Below are 20,051 nucleotides of genomic sequence, written 5' to 3' on the forward strand. Positions count from 1 at the left end.
GCCTGGTTCCTGGGTGACAGTGGGGGCATGTCCGGGGCAGCCCCACAGCCCACGTTCTGGCCACGGCTGCGGTGTCTGGTGCCCGGCCAGTCAGTGCTGTGTCCCCCCACCCCGCCCTGCCCCACGCTGCATTGCCCCTTGGGGGGGGGGGTGGCCCTGCCTGGCTCCTCCTGTGCAGGATTCTGCCAACCTCGCGGCCCTCGGACTCAGGGCATCCGCTTCCTGCCGCTCGCGCCCGGGAATGCAGAGGGCAGAGGGCACCATTGGCAGGAGGCAGCCATGGTGGTGACAACGGTGGCGCCTCAGGACAGCCGAGGGGGAGGTCCGGGCTGTGCAGGGGGGCTGAGACCTCGGGGAGCCTGCCGTTGGGGGGACAGCGACACCGCCGGCTGCTCAGCTGTGGCGCAGACCTTGGGTTGGGGGAGGACGACAGTCCTGCTGGCGAGATGGCAGGTCAGGAAGTAGGAATGAGGCTGCCCGGCCCCTGGACCCCAGGGTGGCCAGGCCGTCCCACTGAGCAGGACACACCAGCCTCCGGTGGAGGTCACGCCCTCTGGGCCCTGGAGGACTTGAAGGTCACAGCCCTTTGGCCAGAAGAATGCTGGGAGCGAGCCGCCCCGGAGGGAAGTGTGCAGCTGTGCTGGGCGGAGCCTCGCAGCGCCTCCCGCAGGCGGCCAGGCCGTGGAGGGGCTCCGGGCGCACCTCCTGCCCCCCATCCCCGACCCACATCGGCCCCCACAGGAGAGGGGGCGTCCGAGAAGCAAGTTCTGCCCCTCACACATGGGGGGGGCCGGTGAGCCAGACTTGCGAGGGTTTAGCGACGCAGAAACAGCCGTGTTCTGGAGCCGCCAGTTGGAAATCCCACAGCAGCAGAGCCGGGACAGTGTCCACGTCACGCGTGTTCTGAGGAGAGCGTGGTCCCGTGTCCCAGGCGGGCAGAGGAGGCCCCCTCCGTGTCAGTGCCCAGCCTCCGGCCCAGCGCCCAGCACGGAGGAGGCGCTCTGAGCATTGGGGGACTCAGCTTGAACGACCTTGGACTTTCTCCCGCATTTTCCCTGAAGACGAGCAGGTGCTGTGAAGCCGGGCAAAGGCTGCTCACCCAGGCCGCCTGCTGGGTGTGGGCTGCTGCTCCTTCCATCGTGGGCCCTCTAGGCCCTTCTCGGTGTCCACTCCCAGCTGGGGATGGCGCCTGTCCGTCCTCTGCACGGACCGTCCCCTCCCGGCAGCCTCCGCTTGGGGACCTCAGAGCCCCAGGGGAGCGTGGGTGCACCTCTGTCCATCATCCCACCTCTGCTCGGTGCCCCTGGCTCCCCACCGTTAGGGGAGGGGTCAGGGTCCAGGCGCCACGTTCCGGTTCCTGCGGTTCCTGCGTTTGGAGCCCAGCACGCGCACCTCCCACCCTGTGGACCTTCAGGTGCTGGTCTTCTGGCAGCCGCCCCACGCGGTGGCCTGGGAGCCGCCATGGGAGTTCTGGGCGGGGAGAGCCTGACCATCGGGAGCCCCCTGCAGCCCGCAGCTGTGTTCCATGTGCATAGAAATGCCCGTATTTGAAAACAAAGACGTCCCGTCCGGGTTTTAACCCGGCCCCTACCTGCAGGCTCCCCATACTCCCCTCTGTAAAATGGTGGGGAACGCAGTTTGCTAAGTAAGAGGGCGTGAATATAGGGGGAAAGCTTCCGAGGTCGATTTACATAAAATGCCGCTTTGTTTGAGAGCTTGTCCCCAGACAGAGCCCCTGTTTCAATGCTTTATGACGTTCGGAATCTCAGTTGTTCCTGATATTTATTCGTTTGGCAAACTCACCGCGTCCGTGTCCCCTCGGAGACAGAAAAATAAGCCGTCTCGGCGATCACTTACCTCTACGCACAGAGAATGTTCTCTGGCGGGAACCGCGGTTACAAACACGTGTCACCCGCAGAAAACGAAACCCGGGAGGAGGGATAAACGCTGTGCACCCGCGGTGACGCGCACCTTCCTCCCGCACCTTCCTCCCGCAGTGCCGAAGATCGTGATCCTGGGCCCGCCCGCCTCGGGGAAGACAACCATCGTGAGTGTGTCCCCGCGTGTGCGACACGGTAACACCCCCAAAGCGGGACGAGGCTGCGCTCAGCGACTTCCGTCCTTCCCGTCTCCGGCTTCTGACTTACTGTAAATCAGAAGACGCCTTGATCGATAAGCCCAATTAATTTGGAGTCTTATTATTACGCTCGCGCTGGCGGGCTCAGAGTAGAGCGTCTCTGTCAAATTCTGGGCCCCACATGGAGGAAGTCTTTCCTATTTATACTTTTTTTCAGCTCTTTGTCTCCCAAATTTGGAACCAGACTTCCGGGCCTTCTGAGGAAGGGCCTGCGCACTGGGAAGGGGCCGGGAGACCACATCTCCAGGCCTGGCCTGGCGCCGGCACCGACAGCTCTGTCTGGGGCATGGTTTATGGCCTCTCTGGATGGGAGTCGTCTTATTTTCCCTCATTATTTAAGCAAGCAAACGCTTACAGAAACCAGAATAGCAGGGTTAAAATTTTAAACAGCAGTTTTTACCCAAGATGGAGGTTACTGTGCTTCAATTCTTTTTTATTCTAAAATGTATTTTTATTGATTTCAGAGAGGAAGGGAGAGGGAGAGAGATGGAAACATCAGTGATGAGAGAGAATCATCCATCGGCGGCCTCCTGCACGCCCCACACTGGGGATCGCGCCCACAGCCTGTCCATAGACTCCGACGCTCAACCAGCTGAGCCCCACGGGCCAGGTCGCCTCGCAGCACCAGGCCCCGCACTCTGTTCTCACCTGACAGCGTCTGCTGGGGAGGCCCAGGCCTCCCGGAGAGCGCCCCCGAGGCCATGCTGAGGCTGGGGGTGGCCTCCGCACTGGCTGGGCTCCCCGAGCCGTGTTGGAGCCGGTGGCGGCCGGGCGTGAGGGCTCCGAGGGCCGAGGGCCTTTGTCCCCGAGACGGTCGCCACTGTCCCGGCTCTGGCTCTGCTCTGAGCACAGGGAGCGTTGACGCAGCAGCTGTGACTCGAGCAGAGACCTTCCGTCAGGCCCTGCCCCTCCCTGAGCCGGGCAGGCCCACAGCGCTAGCTGCCCCCCCCCCCCCTAATGGGGGGGACACACAGCACCTCTCTTCACAATGAGGTGACATCCAGTAAAATCCAGGCAGAGGCCCCCAAGGGCTGTCTGCTGACGCGTCACCGCGTTTCCTGCGTGAGGAGCGGAGAGTGTCGGGTTCATGCCTCCCGATGCCAACGTGGCCAGGGGGCGGCTTGGCGTTGAGAGCCTTCTATGCGTTATTATCCCTTCGGACTCACTCTCCCCTGCGTCTGTGTAGCTGTGAATGAGCCTACACACTCATGGGACAGAAGAGGCCGCCTCCCCGTCCCTAAGAAAATGCCAGCCTCGCCCTGGCTGGTGTGGCTCAGTGGGTAGAGCGTCGGCCTGCTGACTGGAGGGTCCCCTGCATTCGATTCCGGTCAAGGTCACGTGCCCGGGTTTCGGGCTCGGTCCCCAGTGTGGGGCGTGCAGGAGGCAGCCGACCAGTGATTCTCTCTCCTCACTGATGTTTCCTTCTCTCTGTCCCTCTCTGAAATCAACAAGAAAGAGAAGTCAGCATCGAGTGTGCCCGCCCGCATTTAGGGCCCATCAGTTCCCTGTCTCTAGGTCACAGCTCCTGGCCCGCGGGCTCCGGGCTCTGCCACCGCAGCCAGCAGCAGGGGGCAGGGGTTTAGCTCCTGAGCAGGTGGGGCGGCCGGAGGTGCCGCTGGGGTTGTCTCCCGGAGCCTCCTGTAGAGACAGTGACGCCCCCCTGCGGCCAGGCTGTGCTCACGGAACAGGGAGGGCCTGGGCTGTCCTGGGGGTCCCTCCATTACGGCTACCGGCTTCCGCTTCCTTCAGGCCATGTGGCTCGCCAAGCACCTGAAGACCAGCCTCCTCACCATGGACAGCCTGCTGGCCATGGACCACTCGGAGCTGGCCGAAGGGGCCCGGAGGCACTACGAGAGGAAGAGGGTAGGGCCACCCCCACAGAGCGCCGTCTAACTGCTCAGTCCCAGGCTTCCTGCCCCATGGCCTGCCTGGCACTCAGGGGGAGCAAGTGATGCCCCCTCCCTGCCCTCTCCCTGCCCCTGCTCCTGTGCCCTCTCCCTGCCCCTGCCCCCCTGCCCTTCCCTGCCCCTGCCCCCCTGCCCTCCCCTGCCCCCTGCCGCTGCCCCTGTGCCCTCTCCCTGCCCCCTGCCCCTGCCCCTGTGCCCTCTCCCTGCCCCTGCCCCTGTGCCCCCTGCCCTCCCCTGCCCCCATGGTCCTGCAGGAGCCAGAGTGTGGGGTTACAGCTTGAGGGCCGCCAACGTTGGGAGTAGGAAGATGGTTTTAGAAAGAAAGTGGAATCTCACTTTCCACAGGAGACAAGCTTGGTGGAAGGGGGGGGCGGGGCTTATTTCCAGGGGAAGATGCTTTTGGGTGTAAAGTTCAGTGGAGAGAGGAGGGCGGTTAGGAAATTCCTCCGGAGATTCCTTAGGCTGATGGTCAGCACATTTCAGGCCACACGGCCTGCTTTCAGGGTGCCTTGTTGGGGTTCTCTGGCCGGCAGCCGGGGTGCAGGGGAGATGAGAGGCAAGGACGTGGGGGCGGGTCAGGGAGGACAAGCGTCTCAGGGGCTGAAGGAAGGGGTGCAAGCGGCCCTGCTAGCGGCCTGGTCACAGGTGGCGCCCGCCGGGCCCGGTGGCCTGCTGTTTGGAGCTGGCACAGCCCCTTTGAAAGGAGCTGCTGGGTGCCGCCACGTCACCGAGTGAGCGGCAGGAGGAGGGGCCCGGGGCTGCCCCTGGGCTGTGACCGTGGGGGCTTCGCTGGGCCCCATCGGTGTGTCCCTGGTTCTCCTAGAAGAGCCAGGCGCTGGGGCTCGGGCGGGAGAGCGGGAGAGCCCGGAAGGGGGCCTGGTTCCCGCAGGCAGCTCGGCGGGGTGTGGAGAAGGCCCCGAGCCCCGCTCAGCTCTGTGACACATCAAAGCTGGCATCTGGACAGCACCCGGCGGGGGGCACCCAGGAGGGGCCCGCTCAGAGTCAGCAGCCCGTCCCCTGCTGCGCAGACTGGGGGGGCACCGCACCCCCCACCTGTCGCCTTTCAGCTCCTGTTCTTTGATTGCACAGTTCCCCCCACCCCCAAGCGTCCCTGTGTCCCACGCATCCCTACCTGTTTGAACGAATGGGTGTTGTCAGGGAGGGAGATGGGTCCCTGGAAGCAAGCCTTGTATGTCAGCTGGCCCTGCCTGGGGACAGAGGGGACGGAGGGGACAGAGGGGTCGGGAGGGTCCGGAGAGGGTAGGAGGGGCGATGCTCCCTGCCCCCCCGACCCCCGCCAGCCTGGGAAGTGCCGAGAGAGCTGGGGGATACGGGCAATGGCGGAAACAGCCCCCCGTCCAGCAGCTTCTCCGGGGGCTCAGAGCCTTGAGTTTGCTGAAGATGCGGGGTCTGCGGGCGTGGCCCTCGGGCCAGCACAGCCCCTGGGAGCCTGGGCCCTGGCCCCCCGGCCGCGCCCTCACTCCCCTGTGCTCCTTCCTCAGTCGGTGCCCAGCATGCTGCTCGTCAGACTGGTCCAGGAGCGCCTGCTCCAGGACGACTGCATCAGCCGGGTGAGAGCCCCACGGGGGCTGGCGCTGGGGGAGGGGGGGGGGCGGGTGGTCACCAGGTGGAGGGAGGGCGAGGGCGAGGGTGAGGGTCCCATCCCGGAGCGGAGATGACCGGGGGCCGTGGCCAAACTGGAGCTTGGGGAGGGTCAGGCCATGGACGTGGGTTTCACCTTGGATGGAGGGAAAACGACAAGGCGGAATCTGGGGTGCCCATCAGCCCACCACGGGGTCACGGGGGCCTTTAATGAAAGGACAGTGTGGACGTGGGGGCAGGGGTAGGTGAGGCAACCAGCCAGCACTGATGACGCAATCTGAGGGCAGAGCACAGGGAGCGGACACCCTGGACCGGGAGGGGCAGTGGGGTCTGGGGGCACCCCAAACTCTGAGGTGGGGCTGAGCCCTCAACCTGAGGAATCGGGTGCCGCCTCTGAGTAGATGGAGTCGGAGTGGAGTTGAATTGTACGACAGACACCAGCTGGTGTCCCAGGACACCCCCTCGCGCCGCCCCCCACACACACACTGGAATTGGTGACCAGAACCGATTTCGGTACCACAGGGTCCTGGCCCGGTGCCCCGCGGGTACCGGGACGACTGTGGGCGTGTTGGCTCACTCGTTGCCTCTGGGACCCATCAGTGACCAAACTTGCTCGTTTAAGACGCGTTTCCTTTCTGGCTGATGAAATGCCTCCTTTTTCCTCTTGTGTGTGTGGGGAAACCACGTACTATTTCATGAGGAGAAAGGGCTGCGTGCGAGCCCGCCGTGACGCGTCCCCGGGTCTGACTCGAGCCGAGTGAGTCTGATTGATGAGTCAGCTTCCGGCCCCAGGGACCACCTCGAGTCTGCAGCTGGAGCCCGGAGCTGGATGGGGCATCCTACGGGAACCGCAGGGGAGCACCCGCTCTGGTCTTTGGAGGAGAGGGGAGGAGACGCGGGCAACGTATCAAAGAGGCGGAGGGCCCGGAGGGCAGGAGGCTTGCCGTGGAAATTGCTAATTGCGCTTTAATGGTAGTCAGGAGGGAGGGAGGCCAGGATCACAGAGCTGCGCGCTGCCCGCCTGCGCCAGGCCGAGCTCTGCCGGCCTCGCCAGCTCCCCGGCCGGCTGGCTGCTCCGCGTTCCTTTTTTCTCACCCGTGACATCTGCTCGGCGCGTGTCCCTCCTGTGATCCGCGCCCTCAGCGGTGCGGACCCCCAGCTCTGCGCCGGCGCTCGGTGCCCCGAGCAGACGGGCCTTTGATGTGTGATAAAACAGAACCAGGCCACGGGGGTGTGGTGGGCGCGGGCCTCGGAATATCAATTAACCTGCTCTGACAGCCTCTGCGGAGCCAGCGGCCGGCGTGTCGCAGGAGTGGCGGCCGGCTGGATGCTGTGTTCTCATTAGGGCCTGGCTGATGCGCCCGCACCCAGCTCTCCCGGAGGTCAGATTTGCCAGATTGTGCAGCCATGAACTTGCTCTCAGCCAAAATTGCTGTTTCTTCTCGAAAGAACAGCCCACCGCCCTAGCTGGTGTGGCTCAGTGGATAGAGCATTGGCCTGCAGACTGAAGGGTCCTGGGTTCGATTCCAGTCAAGGGCACATGTCTGGGTTGCCGGCTTGATCCCTGGTTTTGAGGGAGGGGTTTGCAGGAGGCAGCCGATCAATGATTCTCTCTCATCATTGATGTTTCTATCTCTCTCTCTCTCTCTCTCCGGGAGGGGTTTGCAGGAGGCAGCCGATCAATGATTCTCTCTCATCATTGATGTTTCTATCTCTCTCTCTCTCCCTTCCTCTCTGACATCAATACAAATATATTTTAAAAAAGGAAAGGGAAAGGAAAAACAGCCCACAGTCTGGACGGTGGCAGGACCCTGTGTGGACACAGGCGTCCGGGAAAGACTTCTCGGAGGGCTCGGCCTGGGCTCCCACCTGAGAAGCCGGGACCCGCGCTGCCCGACGCAGGGCCTGGGTTCCTGGGCCCGTGCGGGCCGACGGGTGTCGTGGCGACTCCCCCATCGAGGCGGGCTGCCCCGGGGGTGTGAGGCTGCCCTGGGGGTCCCTCGGGGGCCTGTTTCTAGCACCTCGGATTCTGGGAGCGCGGCTGGCCGGGATTCGCCCGAGCCCCACCCCCTCGGGCTCGGAGCCTCAGATCCCCGGAGTGATGCGCCGGGAGCCCGGCTAATTAGGGAGCTGCTCCTCACTTTGCTGCACTTTCCCGTGTAATTGGAAGTCGGTGAGAGCGACTCCCCCAAATAGTTCTAAAAGCTGCGGACCACATACTGACATCAGCTGCGGATTCGCGGGGCGAGATGCTAATGATGGCTCTGCAATGCAATATTAAACGCAGGGGCCGTCCCCGCGGAGCCCAGCGAGGTCGGAGCGCCTGCCTCCCTTCAGCGTCTGAAAGGGACTCCACGGGCTGGCGCCAGCCCCGGTCCCCCCTCCAGATAAAGGGGAAAAGGGTCTGAATGTAGCCGAAGCTCAGGAAACCGGGCTGGGCGTCCGGCTGCGAGGGGCTCTCAGAGGTCCGCGTCTTGGCGGGCTCGCTGCTGCGGATGCTTCCGTTTCCGAGAGCCCAGCCCCGCGCCCGCTGCCGCTAACAAGGACTTGAGGGAGCCAAAGGCTGTGAAAAATATCTTTTTGCACTTCTGCTTCGTTAGTTAGAAACCAGGGGTCCCACGGCCGTGCGTTTTCCTGCATAATTTAAGAAATTAGCGGGAGCATGCCTGGGTTTCCCAGCCCGCCCCACTCTGCAAATTTGTTTAGCTTTTCTTTAAAACTGTCACCCGAGGCTGTTGGAACCTAAATATTTTAATATTGAGGAAAGGCAGGCTTGCTTGTTTGTTTTTTTTTTTTTTTGAGAAAGACATTGCTGCCCAGCCGGCGTGGCTTAGTGGTTGAGCGTTGAGGAGGTCAGGGTTCGATTCCCGGTCAGGGCACATGCCTGGGTTGTCCCCCCCCCCCCCGGTGTGGGGCATGCAGGGGGCAGCCAATCAATGGTTCTCTCATCATTGATGTCTCTCTCTCTCTCTTCCTCTCTGAAATCAATAAAAAATACTTTAAAAAAGAAAAAGATTGCTTGCCCCATCCACCCGGGGTCCTGGGAGTCAGGTGCTGAGGGTAATGAGCGACCTTGAGTCTGACCGTACCCCACCTGTCCGCCCTCTGGCCTTAATCAGCCCAGTTCTCATAGTGACCGAGAGGGAGGGGTGTGTGGCAGGGGGTGTCCCCTTCTGAGAGCCAGTGTCAGACCCCGCCTGACCCGCTGCAGAATGAAGACCTGAAGCTATCTGTGGCCTCATTCACTCTTGCAAATGTATCTGGCTGTGCAGTTAGAAGCACTGAGGTGTGTGCGCATATGTGTGTGTGTGCATGTGCATGCGTGCATGTATGTGTGTGAGTGTGTGTGTGTGTATGTATGTGTGTCTATGTGTGTGAGTGTGTATGTGTGTGTGAATGTGTGTGGGCGTGCATGTGTGCATGTGCGTGCGTGTGTGTGTGTGTGTGTGTGTGTGTGTGAGAGAGAGAGAGAGAGAGAGAGAGAGACGGCTCCCTGGCCTTGGAAAGACTTTAGAAACTGTTTAACGTTGATATTGCTGAGGGACACACAACCATGTGCGCCCACAGGAAGATGGCGATCTGTAAAAATGTCGCTGCTTCAGAAATTAACCGACACAGTTCACGTTACTACGCAAGCCTAGGAGAATTTCCATGTTGGAACTTGACGAGAAGTTGTTGCTGCGTGCCCGGAAGAACAAATTATTTTTTGGGGAAAAGAGGAGGGAGGAGGAACGTGTCCTGCGAGAGAGAGCTAAGGTATAAGCAGCGATGATTTCAGCGGTGAGGACGGCACAGGCCTCTAAGGCCGGCAGAGGCCAGGCCAGCTTCCGACCAGCGTGCGGACTGTGATGCCAGTGGCATCAGAGGGGCGGGGCAGGCGCTGCAGGGACCAGGCCGGGCTGGCGGGTGAGCCGCAAGAAGACAATGCGACCGCAGCCTCACATCATTTCCAAATAAAAAGGGGCTCCACTCGGTACTTGACCGAAAAGGCGAAAAGCGCCGGAGGACACAGTTTAGACGCAAGTGACGCTTCTCAGCTTTTGCACACGTCCGCACGGCGCTGGAATCAAAGAGGAAAGGGATCGATTCGGCCAAAAACGTGTGTGAGAGACAGCACCACACACGGGATGAAAAGCCGAAGACAGGCTGCGGGAGACGCTGGCCACATTGTTGGCCTCGAAGGGCCTGGGGCAGCGTTTGCCAAAACGGGTTAATGCTTTTAATATGCAAAGAGCTCTTGTCAATAAATAAAAGGACGAGCACCCCAAGGGGACGAGCAGAGATGGCAGGAAGAGGCATTTCTGCAAAAGAAAAAAACGCAACTGGCCAGTAAACATATGGAGAAACGGTTGAGCCTCATTAATGATCAAAGAAACGCGCGCACAGCAGCAGCGCTGCACTGTGCTCGGCCTTGGCCAGCGGTTTCCCCAGACGACGCCTGCTGCTGACGGAGATTCGGGAGGACAGCCGCCATCCGGCCCAGGGCGTCGGGAGGCACACACTTATCTGGAGGCTCTTCCCCGGCATCCCGATGCCCGCCCGGCACGGTTCAGAGACGAGGGCGCGAAACGGGGCGAAGGGAGCAGCAGGTGGGTGCGTCCACCTTCGAGGCTGGACCCACCCGTGGCCGCAGCAGCGAGAGCTCAGGGAGGAGGGAGGCCGGAGGAGCGTTTGGTGACGGGAAACAGACTACAGGTGCGGCTGTCGTTTTACTTCATTTTGTCTTCAGAGCTTCGGTCTTTCTATAGAGCTATCAATTCCTTTATTAATTCTGAAAATTCTGGGAGATAAAAATAGCGGGCGCCTTTGGGAATTCTCCGCCCAGGGCTGGATCCTGGACGGCATCCCCGAGACGCGGGAGCAGGCGATGATGGTCCAGACCCTCGGGATCACCCCCAGGCACGTCAGTGAGTAGCCCCCAGGCCCCCCAGCTGCCGGCCCCCCAGGGAGACCTGCTGTGTCCGCCCCGAGCCCGGCCCGCCCAGGCCAGCAGGGAGCTCGGTGAGTCTTTAAAACGTGGCTGTTATCTGGACCCTGGTGGTTCCTGTTCCAGGAATCTCACACCTGAGAGTCTCTCTTTAGGAAACACTGAAAAACCTGGCCAAGGTGCGTGTGCGGAGATGTGCCTGCCGGCGCCGAGCGCGGCCTGGAAGGGTTAGGGGTCGGAGGGTCAGGCGTGCGCGGTCCTCGGTCCTGAGCTCGAGGCCTTTGTGTTTGGTGCCGAGACCCCTCGGGTGGGAGATGGCGGTGGCTCACGGTCATGAACAGCGAGAGATGGTGGGGCAGGGGTTGGCCCACGGAGTCCAGTGTCCGGGACCCGCTCCCACCTGCCGGGTTGTCTTCCTCCTCCCCCTCCCCCTCCTGCTACCCCTCCTCCCCTCCCCCTCCCCTCCTTCCCCTTCCTCTCCTCCCCTCCCCCTCCCCTCCTTCCCCTTCCTCTCTTCCCCCTCCCCCTCCCCTCCTTCCCCTTCCTCTCCTCCCCCTCCCCCTCTTCCTCTTCTGCAGTCGCGCTGAGCGCCCCGGACACGGTCCTGATTGAAAGGAACTTGGGGAAGAGAATTGACCCTCAAACTGGAGGTACACCCCTCCCCCCTGTACTCCCCCTCCCCCCCCATGCAGCCGAGCAGGGACCCCAACTGCGCCCTGTCGTCGGCAGAGATCTACCACACCACCTTCGACTGGCCCCCCGAGCCTGAGGTCCAGAACCGCCTGGTGGTGCCCGAGGGCATCTCGGAGCGGGAGACGGTGCAGAGGCTGCTGCGGCACCACAGGAACATCGTCAGGGTGCTGCCCTCGTACCCCGGGGTCCTGAAGGTCATCAGCGCCGACCAGCCCTGCGTGGACGTCTTCTACCAGGGTGAGCGCGGCGGGCGCGGCCACGGCTCAGAGCTCGCACAGTAACCGCCTCCGGGTTCCTCGCTCACATGTGGGAGTTCATAACGAGGTCATGCCTGGGCGGTGAATGAACACGCGGTGTCGGAATACGTTCATCACCAGCAGTTAATCACGCAGAGCGAGAGGCTGAGGACCGGAAGGCGCGTTCTCTGCTGTTTGCTCGTCTCTGCAGTGCGAGCAGCAGCCACGCTTTTCAAAGAGTGATTAGCGGTGGAGGCGTCGGGGCCGTCACTCCTCACGAGCGAAGTTCCTGCCTGTCAATCAGGCAGCGTCGGTGCTCCCTGGATGTGCCGGTCTCGGATGGTCTGCGAACCGAGACCCTGCTTGGGCCGCGTCCTCCGGGCTGTTCGCACTGGTGGCGGCGGCCCCGTGGGCGGCCCCGTGGCGGTGGGTTCGGGAGCGTGGCCGCCCCCAGCTCTGTGAGTGGGGACAAGAGGACTGGCCCACAGGCCTGCAGGGCATGTAGCTTCGCAGTCACGGCCTTGAAAACAGTCACTTAACTCACCTGTGCCTTTAATTCCAAACGAGGGCAGCCCGGCCGGCGGGGCTCGGTGGTTGAGCTTTGACCTATGACCCAGGAGGTCACGGTTCGATTCCCAGTCAGGGCACAGGCCTGGGTTGTGGGCTCGATCCCCAGTGGGGGCTGTGCAGGAGGCAGCCAGTCAATAATTGTCTCTTATCATTGATGTTCCTCTCTCTCTCTCTCTCTCTCTCTCTCTCTCTCTCTCTCTGAGAGCAATACAAAGTATTTATATATTTTAAAAAGAGTGCCAGGTGCCACCCGCGCCGCACCCGCCCGGGCCAGCGGGCCGGCTCCTCAGGGCGGCGTTGGCCCAGCCCCTGGTCCGGGCGGCGTCTCCATGAGCGGAAAGGTGTCACAGCCACCACAGCGGACCGTGGGCACTGGATGCCTGGGTCCCTGACAGGAGGCGGGGCTGGTGGGGAGACCCCGCTTGGTGTGGGCAACTGGGCAGCGGGCAGGGCCTGGGCCTCCACTGAGCGGCAGCTCCCCTGCCCAGGGACCTGGGGGCCCGTTTCTGGCCTCTGCCCCCCGCCCCCACCTGCTCGCACGCCTCCCCACGCTCTGTGCCAGGCACGAGGCCGCGGGGTTGGTGCTCAGCAGCCTCGGCCCCAGGGCTTTGCCTGTCTGTGCGGTGGCTCGGGGCTGGCGCCGCTCCCGTGTCCACCCAAAGCCAGGGCCCCACCGCCGGCGGGGCCGCGCCGCCCGCCCCTCTCCCTGGGGCCTGCGTTTATTCTCTTCCTCCTGACTTCCAGCTCTGACCTACGTCCAGACCAACCGTCGGTCCAACGCCCCCTTCACGCCCCGGGTGCTGCTCTGCGGGCCGGTGGGCAGCGGGAAGAGCCTGCAGGCCGGGCTCCTGGCCCAGAAGTACGGCCTCGTCAACCGTGAGTGCGCCCACCCGCCCGCCTCCCCTCACCTTTCGCCTCCCGCCTCCGCCCTCTGCCCAGGGGTGTCTTTCTCTCGCTCGCCCTCCTGCTGGAGTGTGACGGAGTCTCTGTCCCCCCCCCCCCCCCCCCAGTGTGCTGCGGGCAGCTGCTGAAGGAGGCCGTGGCCGACAACTCCAGGCAGGGCAAGGCCATCCAGCCCTTTTTTGAAAAGGAGATGACAGGTAGGCCCGCGTCCGAGCTCCACCGCGGGCTCTGGGGGAAGCCGCTCCCCGGTGGGGGGAGGGGGGAGGGCTCCCTGGGCACCTGGGGGCTCCGGTCAGGGAAGCGGCCGGGAGTTGGGACGGTTTTCTCATGGGCACAGGCTCCGTGGTCGCTCCTGGGAAGGCCTGGGGGCTGCGGGCGTCCAGGCGAGGGCTCTGTGGACCCGCTGTCCACGGCGGTTTGGAAGGTGTCTGTGTCTCAGGGACGCTGGCTTTCGGTAACTGAAGGCGGAGCGCCGGCGAGGCCACAGCCGCCGCCTCCGTTACTCCGCGTGCAGAACGCTCTGGCTGACCTGGTTCAGGCGGCGTCGGAGCCGAGGTCCGCCAGCCGTGCCAGACGGAGCGCAGTGGCTGCCCCTGGGCCTCGGGTCCGAGCCGCCTGCCGACGGGGAGCTGGGCCCAGTCACTCCCCGGGCCCCGCCCCGCGGTCCGCGCCCTGAAAGCACCCCGAGATGCTGCCTGAGGAAGGGAGCCTGTGCGCTCATTCTGTCCAGTTTCCTGCGCCCACAGACGGTGCTGCTTTCTTGGGGGCCCCTCGAGGCATCTCAGGTTCCCCTCACGTCCTGGCGTGTTTTATTTTATTTTATTATTTTAATATTTTTATTGATTTCAGAGAGGAAAGGAGAGGGAGAGAGAGAGAGAGAAACATCAGGGATGAGAGTGAATCATTGATCAGCTGCCTCCTGCATGCTCCCTACTGGGGATCGAGCCCACAACCTGGGCATGTGCCCTCAATTGGAATCGAACCTGGGACCCTTCGGTCCACAGGCCGACGCTCTGTCCACTGAGCAAAGCCAGCCAGGGCCTGGGCGTGTTTTAGACACCTGCCCTCCGTGCAGCCATTCCTGAGGCAGACTCCGGCCACCCCCCATGATGTCCAACGGGCACCTGCCAGGGCAGAGGCTCCGGGTCAGGACAAGGGGCCTTGTCCCCCGGGGCACACCCAGGCCCCTCGGAGTGGGCAGTCAGAGCTCCTGCCGGGAGCCGGCCCCGTGCAGAGACGCACCCGCCACCCCCAGGGCCAGGCAGTGTCCCGGGTGCGGCCGCCTCCGCGGGCCGCTCTGCCCGCTGCTGGCCGTGGCCGCCTCTGTGCCTCCCAGTCCGCCCTGCGTCCCTGCTGCTCAGGCTCTCGCCCTCTCGCTCACCTTGAGCCGCAACCCCCAGACGGCCGCCCTGTCACCGCGGAGCTTCGAGGCCACTCTGCGGTCATCGTCCCCTGCATCCCCCGCTCCGCGACGAGATCCAGATGTCGCCCTTGGCCGTGTGGAGCGCCTGCTCCCGTCCCCGCGGGGCCCCGATGCCATGTCCCAGCCGCGACCTCGCAGACGCAGTCATGTTCTCCGTGTCCTCACGGGGCTGCCAACACCTCCGCCTCTCGGATCAGCAGCGAAATTAATAACCGTGTTGCCTTCCCATCTTCCCACGGCCACGGGCACAGGCCCCAGGGCCCCTCTCGCTCGTCCTAAACCTTCGACCCTGGCTCCCGGGACGCGCCGTGGACAGCGGCGTGGGGAGGTGCTCGTCCGGTGCCCTGGGCTTGGAAACCTATAGGTCTGGCCTCGTACACTCATTCCGCCTCGAGCCGCCGCACACACAGCACACTATTCCGGGGCGGCACCCGCCTCTCTGTTTAGCCGCCCCCGTTACTGGCACCTGAGTTGGGCTGCGCACGGCACACCCGTCGGCCCTGGGCCGCGCGACTCGGCTGCCGGAGCCCCTGTCACTTTGACACGGGCACGGGACAGTAAAAAGCTGTCCTGGATGCGGAAAAACAGCTTCTCCGCTGCTTGCTCTCAGTTTCAGTGCGGGGGTCGGCGCCTCTCTGTACGGCGGCAAAGTGCGCGAATGTGGTTTTCCTCCCCAAGTCAGACCCACAGGCCTCAAGCTCTCGTTCCTGCCTGAATCGGTGGCGACTCCGTGGCCTCCTTCCCTGGGCACCTCCCACCACAGGGCCCCGCGCTTCCCAGGAAAGCGGCCCTCCGCCCCTGCCCACTGGGCGCCGGGTCCCCAGATTTCACTTCATGTGACAACCAGCCCTGCTCACCCGCCTCAGTCCACCCCCGGGAGTCTGCACAGCTTTAATTTCCCCTGGCCCCCGGGGTTCCAGCTGTGAGGTATGGCCCCATGTGTGTGGTGTGTGTGTGTGGCTATGTGTGTGGTGTGTGTATGGCTGTGTGTGTGGCTGTATGTTGGTTGTGTGTGGTTGTATGTGTGGCTGTGTGTGCGGCTGTATGTGTGGCTGTGTGCATGGCTGCGTGTGGATGCATGTGTCTGCGTGTGGCTGTGTGTGGCTGCATGTGGCTGCGCATGTGGCTGTGTGTGACTGCTTATGTCTGCTTTGTGGCTGCGCGTAGCTGCGCGTGGCTGTGAGTGGTAGCTATGGCCTGGCCCCCGACTGCGGCTCTGATGCGTGGCACGGAGGGAGGCCTCGTACGGAGGGAGGCCTCGTCCGGCTCTGCTGGCCGTTTTCCTGCTTGCACGTTGCTTGGGCTCCCCTGACCGGCCCCCAGGGGGCTGCCTCGCGTGTGTTTAGGCCTTTGCTCTGAGTGTGAGGTGCTTGTCTTGGTCCGTCCGCTTTGCACGGAGACCGGGTGGGGCTGTCGGGTTGGGGCCAGCAGTGCGGGCGCGTCCCCGCCGTGGGGCTGAGCTGGCCGCCAGCTTCCACACGCCCCGTCCCCGGCAGAGAGGGGTGTGCATTCCAGCACCGGCCAACCGACCAACTCACCTCAGCCCTGTACCCCCCCACCCCGCCCGTCAGCTTCCCCGACAGCCACACAGCCCAGCGACGGGCCCGCACCCCCTGCTCACCCCGGCACTCGGGCCTTCAGGCGAGAGCAGCGGCTCCCCTAAGAGCAGGTCACCCCCCCATGCGCAGGAGACTGACGGGGAGACAGACCCGGATGGGCTGCGTGTTGCCTGCCCCCTGCACTTCCATCTGGAGCAGGGCCCTCGCGGCAGCAGAGCTGAGAGGAGGCGCGAGATTCGAGGAGATTCGACTCTAATTTGCATCCTTTCTGGTAATGAGACCCCCCCCCCCCAGCCGGCACAGCCCTCCCAGCACAGACCAGACAAACCAGCCCCAAATGGGGGTGATTAGGAGCGTTTTCCAGAACCTTCCGCGCATCCATGTCCCAGGGGGAGGATCAGAGCGCAGCCAGGGCGCCTCCTTTTTGGGGGGAATTAATATTCTCATCGCTAAATGCACACGAACGATGCAACAATAGGCCAGCTTTTTGCTTTTGTTAAACATCACGGGGGTTTGCTGCGTTGAAAGGCAAAATAAACCTGCCTGTCCGAGGAGGAGGTGGAGTGCAGCCCGGGGGGGGGCGGGGATGGGCCGGGGCGCCCCGCCACGGAGGGGCCTGGGGACCCCGACTCCGCAGCCCGCGGTGTGTACCCGCGCCGCCGGCTGAATTATTCAGCGGCTGGTGGATGGACTCACGGGTGTAATTAGGAGGGAGAGACGGAGTGCGGCGCTGGGGGGCCGGGGGCTGCGTGTTTGGAGAGGAACTTTCTAGGTGCCGGCGTTTGAAGCTCAGGTGGGAAGAGCTCAGCGCCTCCACGTTTGAAGTGGAAATAGGACAGTTTGAATCCGTCGAGTTTAATTTTTCACAAGCTTTAGGGGCCCTGCGGTGCAACTCCCTTTTTATGATTGAAAAAAACCACATTTTTCTTTCATTTTTTTCTGCACACACGCATGGACACACACACACACACGCACACACACACATGCACACACACATGCGTGCGGGGCCAGGCAGTCAGTGGTACACACACTCATTTACTCTCTCGTTCAACATGTGTGTCATCGGCCTCGCTCCCTGGTTGTGTCCCTCCCTGTCCATACTGGGGGGCCCCGGGCACCCCCACTGCAGGGCTGCCGGGGGGTGGAGGGTCACCAGCCCCGAGTTGCTGCATCCCAGGGCCTCGCCTGGGCCTGGCGGTGCTTTTGAAGTGGCTCCTTTATTTCAAGTCCAACTTCTCATTCTCCGCTGGGACGCCGCACAGACTTCCTCCTGGGAAGGAGGCGCAGGCTTTCAGTTGGGAGGGGCTGTGGCCGTGTGTGTGTGTGGGGGGGGCTGAGGGGGCCGTGGCTGTGGCAGCCGTGGCCAGGGGGGCATGGCGGGGCTGTGGCCTGGGGGGGCTGTGGCCGAGGTGGGGCCGTGGCCATGGGAGCCATGGCCAGGCGAGGACCATGACGAGGGTGTGGCGGGGGGCCGTGGCTGTGGGAGCGGTGGCCGGGTTCGGGCTCCATCCGCAGCAGGTCTCCGTGGCAGGAGGGCCTGCTCACGAGGACGGAGAGAGAACAGGTCAGAGGGCCCGGCTCCCTGTGTCACTAAGACTAGACTTTCATCGCAAAGGGCGTGCAGCCTCTGCTTTATCAGGCTGGCGCTTCGCCCGGGGCCTGAAGGGTCTGACACCATCAAGGTCGCAGGCTTTCGTTCAGGGGCCGGACAGCGGGGAAACGGAGGCAGCGGGCTCTCCGCTCGTTCATGCTTCCGGTCCATGGCGTCCTCTCCCCGGCCCTGGGCCGTCCCGCGGGGGCTGTGCTGGACGGGGCTCCCCGGGCTCGCTCGTGCCGGCTCCCAGGCCGTGCACCTGGCAGGGCTAAGCGGGCCCGACACCGTGTCCTTCTTGCTCTGACCGCAGCTCGGGAAGCGCCCCTCCCGGCAGCCCGCGGCCTCCAGCCCACTCAGCTGTGAAATCGTCTGCGACAGGCAGGTCTCCGCGCACCCCTGCGGCAGGTGCGGCTTGAAGCCCGGGCCTCGGGGACTGTCCCTCACACCGGCTCCTTCTCCTGGGCTGGGAGAGGGGCCTGCGAGGGGCCGGCCCTGGTGAGCTCTGCAGGCCCAGCCTCAGACAGCGGCTGTGTCCCTGCATCAGATCAGGGACAGGAGGCTGGCTGGGGTCTGCCAGCTCAAGGCTTTCCTGCGGGGCACGCGGCACGGCTGTGACAGGCGAGGGGGAGCGCGGCCCGCGCCCTTCAGCTCAGCACCTGTCCACACGGCTCCCAGGGAGGGGAAGTGGGGGTGAGGGTGGGGGTGCGGTGGAGGGGGCGTTGGCAGGGGGAGCAGAGGGACCGTGGAGAGCGTGCCTCTGCTTGTGCTGTCTGCCCCGGGGCCAGGGCCCGATGGGCGTTCAGCAGGGTTGTGAGTGAAGGGTGAGCTCCAGGCAGCCCAGCATGCGAGTGGCCGCAGGTGGATGGCAGGGTTCACGCTGTCTCCCCTGCCCCCCAAAGGCAGGGGGAGAGCAGAGATGGGGCACATGGCCCAGAGCCTGGTCATCTGCCTTAACTCTGGGCCCGCTGCCTGTTAGCTGTGTGGCCTTGGGCAGGTCACTTCCTCTCTCCGTGCCTCAGTTTCCTAATCTGTAAAATGGGGCTGTTGGGAAGATCACATGCATTAATGCTGGTGTTAAATGAATACACGCTTAGAACAGAGCCGCGCGCACAGCAGGCACGACAGCATGCGCTCATTAAATGAATCTGCATCGGATTCCATCCCAGAAAACGGGGCTCCCACCTGCTCCCCACTTCCCAGAGCTGCTGGTTTTCTCCTCACCGATCCTGTGGGCAGGGGTGTGCATTCTCACTGCCTTTGAAAAGTGGGGGACTAACTCGTCTGAGCCCCAAATCCATTAACATGGAGGGGAATCCTGTTCCGTAAACTAGGCCCACGGGGGACGGTGGCTGTGAGACCCTCCACTTTGAACCCCGACCCCGACAGCCTGGCTGGCCGCCTCTCATTCCCATTTCCACATTCACAGTCACTGGGAGGCGTAGACTTGGGTCCTAAGGTGAGAATAACTAATGATCAAATCGCTGTACAGTGCGGGCGAGCAGTGTATTAAAAGTCCGATTAATTTGCTGGGTGCAGTACCATTTATTTTCAGAAGAATGTCTGTATTTTAAACGGTCTTTTCCCGTCTGAAACCTCACTGGAGAGACAGCTGGCGGAGGCGGTGGGAGGGCTCCTCCGCCTGGCGGCTGCGGGCGCCTCGGCGTGTGCAGGCCGCGATCTTGTCCGCGCTCCTCGCCCGAGTGGACGTGGCAGAGGGAGAGGTGGGAAGGGGCTGGCCATCTGGAGGGTGAGCCGCGCGAACGTGCCCCTGATTGGTGAGAGCCGCAGGGATAGCGCCCGTTTCTAGGCCTGAGAACAGCCCGCGTTCAGAAAGTTACTCCCGGCGCCGTTGTCTGCCCAGCAGTGTTAAGGGTTATCGTTAAGCAACAGAGACGGTGGAATGCAGACTTTCGAAACCTCAGGGAGCCCCAGGCCGGGGAGACGGAGCTTGTCTGGGGCGTGACCAGGGAGGCGCCCGGGCATTGAGTTGCAGGCTGCCCCGGGTTCAGATCCCTCAGTGTCTCCACTACGGTCATCGGTTGTGCCGTGTGGCGCGCAGTGCCCCGCTCGGCCAGCAGGTGGCAGGAAATAACAAACTAACGGCGAGGCGAGGCCACAGCGAGGCGGGCGGGCGGGCGGGAGGCCGGGTGGGCCCTGTTGTGCAGGTCTCGCTGAGCCGGGTCATTTCCGGTGGCTGCACCCAGGAGGGTGCAGGTTCAGCTCCCTGGAGTCGGCGCCATGGGGGGGGGGGGGCGGTTTTAAGTCTCCCCCAGAAATAGCTTTTGTTGAATTACAGTGACTGTACGTTGGGGGCCCACAGGGTCCCAGCCAAGCCTGGCCAAGCCCCCAACATCCTCCCGGGGAGGCGCAGGAGGGAGCCCCTTCCTTCCAGGCGTCAGTGTGGGAGGTGGGAGAGCAGTCCTGTCCGCTCCTCCCGCGCCCACTGGGCTGCCTTGGCAGGCTGGGCGGGAGGGAAGGAACCTGACAGGAGCCACGTGTC

At 63.4% G+C, this 20,051-nt stretch overlaps 1 protein-coding gene across 1 annotated transcript; it reads left to right on the forward strand.

Moving 5' to 3' along the window:
* Nucleotides 1-1,461: 1,461 nt before the first annotated feature.
* On the forward strand, nt 1,462-15,238 carry LOC102439111 (adenylate kinase 8-like). The gene is made up of 10 exons (XM_023749046.1): nt 1,462-1,543; nt 1,998-2,047; nt 3,887-4,000; nt 5,547-5,615; nt 10,472-10,553; nt 11,152-11,223; nt 11,303-11,503; nt 12,817-12,948; nt 13,083-13,172; nt 15,081-15,238. The coding sequence occupies exons 1-10, from the start codon at nt 1,462-1,464 to the stop codon at nt 15,236-15,238; spliced, it is 1,050 nt and encodes a 349-aa protein (XP_023604814.1).
* The last annotated feature ends 4,813 nt before the right edge of the window (nt 15,239-20,051 follow it).

This window comes from Myotis lucifugus, unplaced genomic scaffold, assembly GCF_000147115.1.
Source record: "Myotis lucifugus unplaced genomic scaffold, Myoluc2.0 scaffold_2566, whole genome shotgun sequence".
NCBI classification, from domain to species: Eukaryota; Metazoa; Chordata; class Mammalia; order Chiroptera; family Vespertilionidae; genus Myotis; species Myotis lucifugus.

Excerpts from the sequence above, each read along its gene's own strand:
- LOC102439111 (XM_023749046.1), top strand. The coding sequence starts at position 1,462 with ATGGGAGTTCTGGGCGGGGAGAGCCTGACCATCGGGAGCCCCCTGCAG. Across the intron at positions 10,554-11,151 it reads GATCACCCCCAGGCACGTCA|TCGCGCTGAGCGCCCCGGAC; the intron begins GTGAGTAGCCCC and ends CCTCTTCTGCAG. Across the intron at positions 11,504-12,816 it reads CGTGGACGTCTTCTACCAGG|CTCTGACCTACGTCCAGACC; the intron begins GTGAGCGCGGCG and ends CCTGACTTCCAG.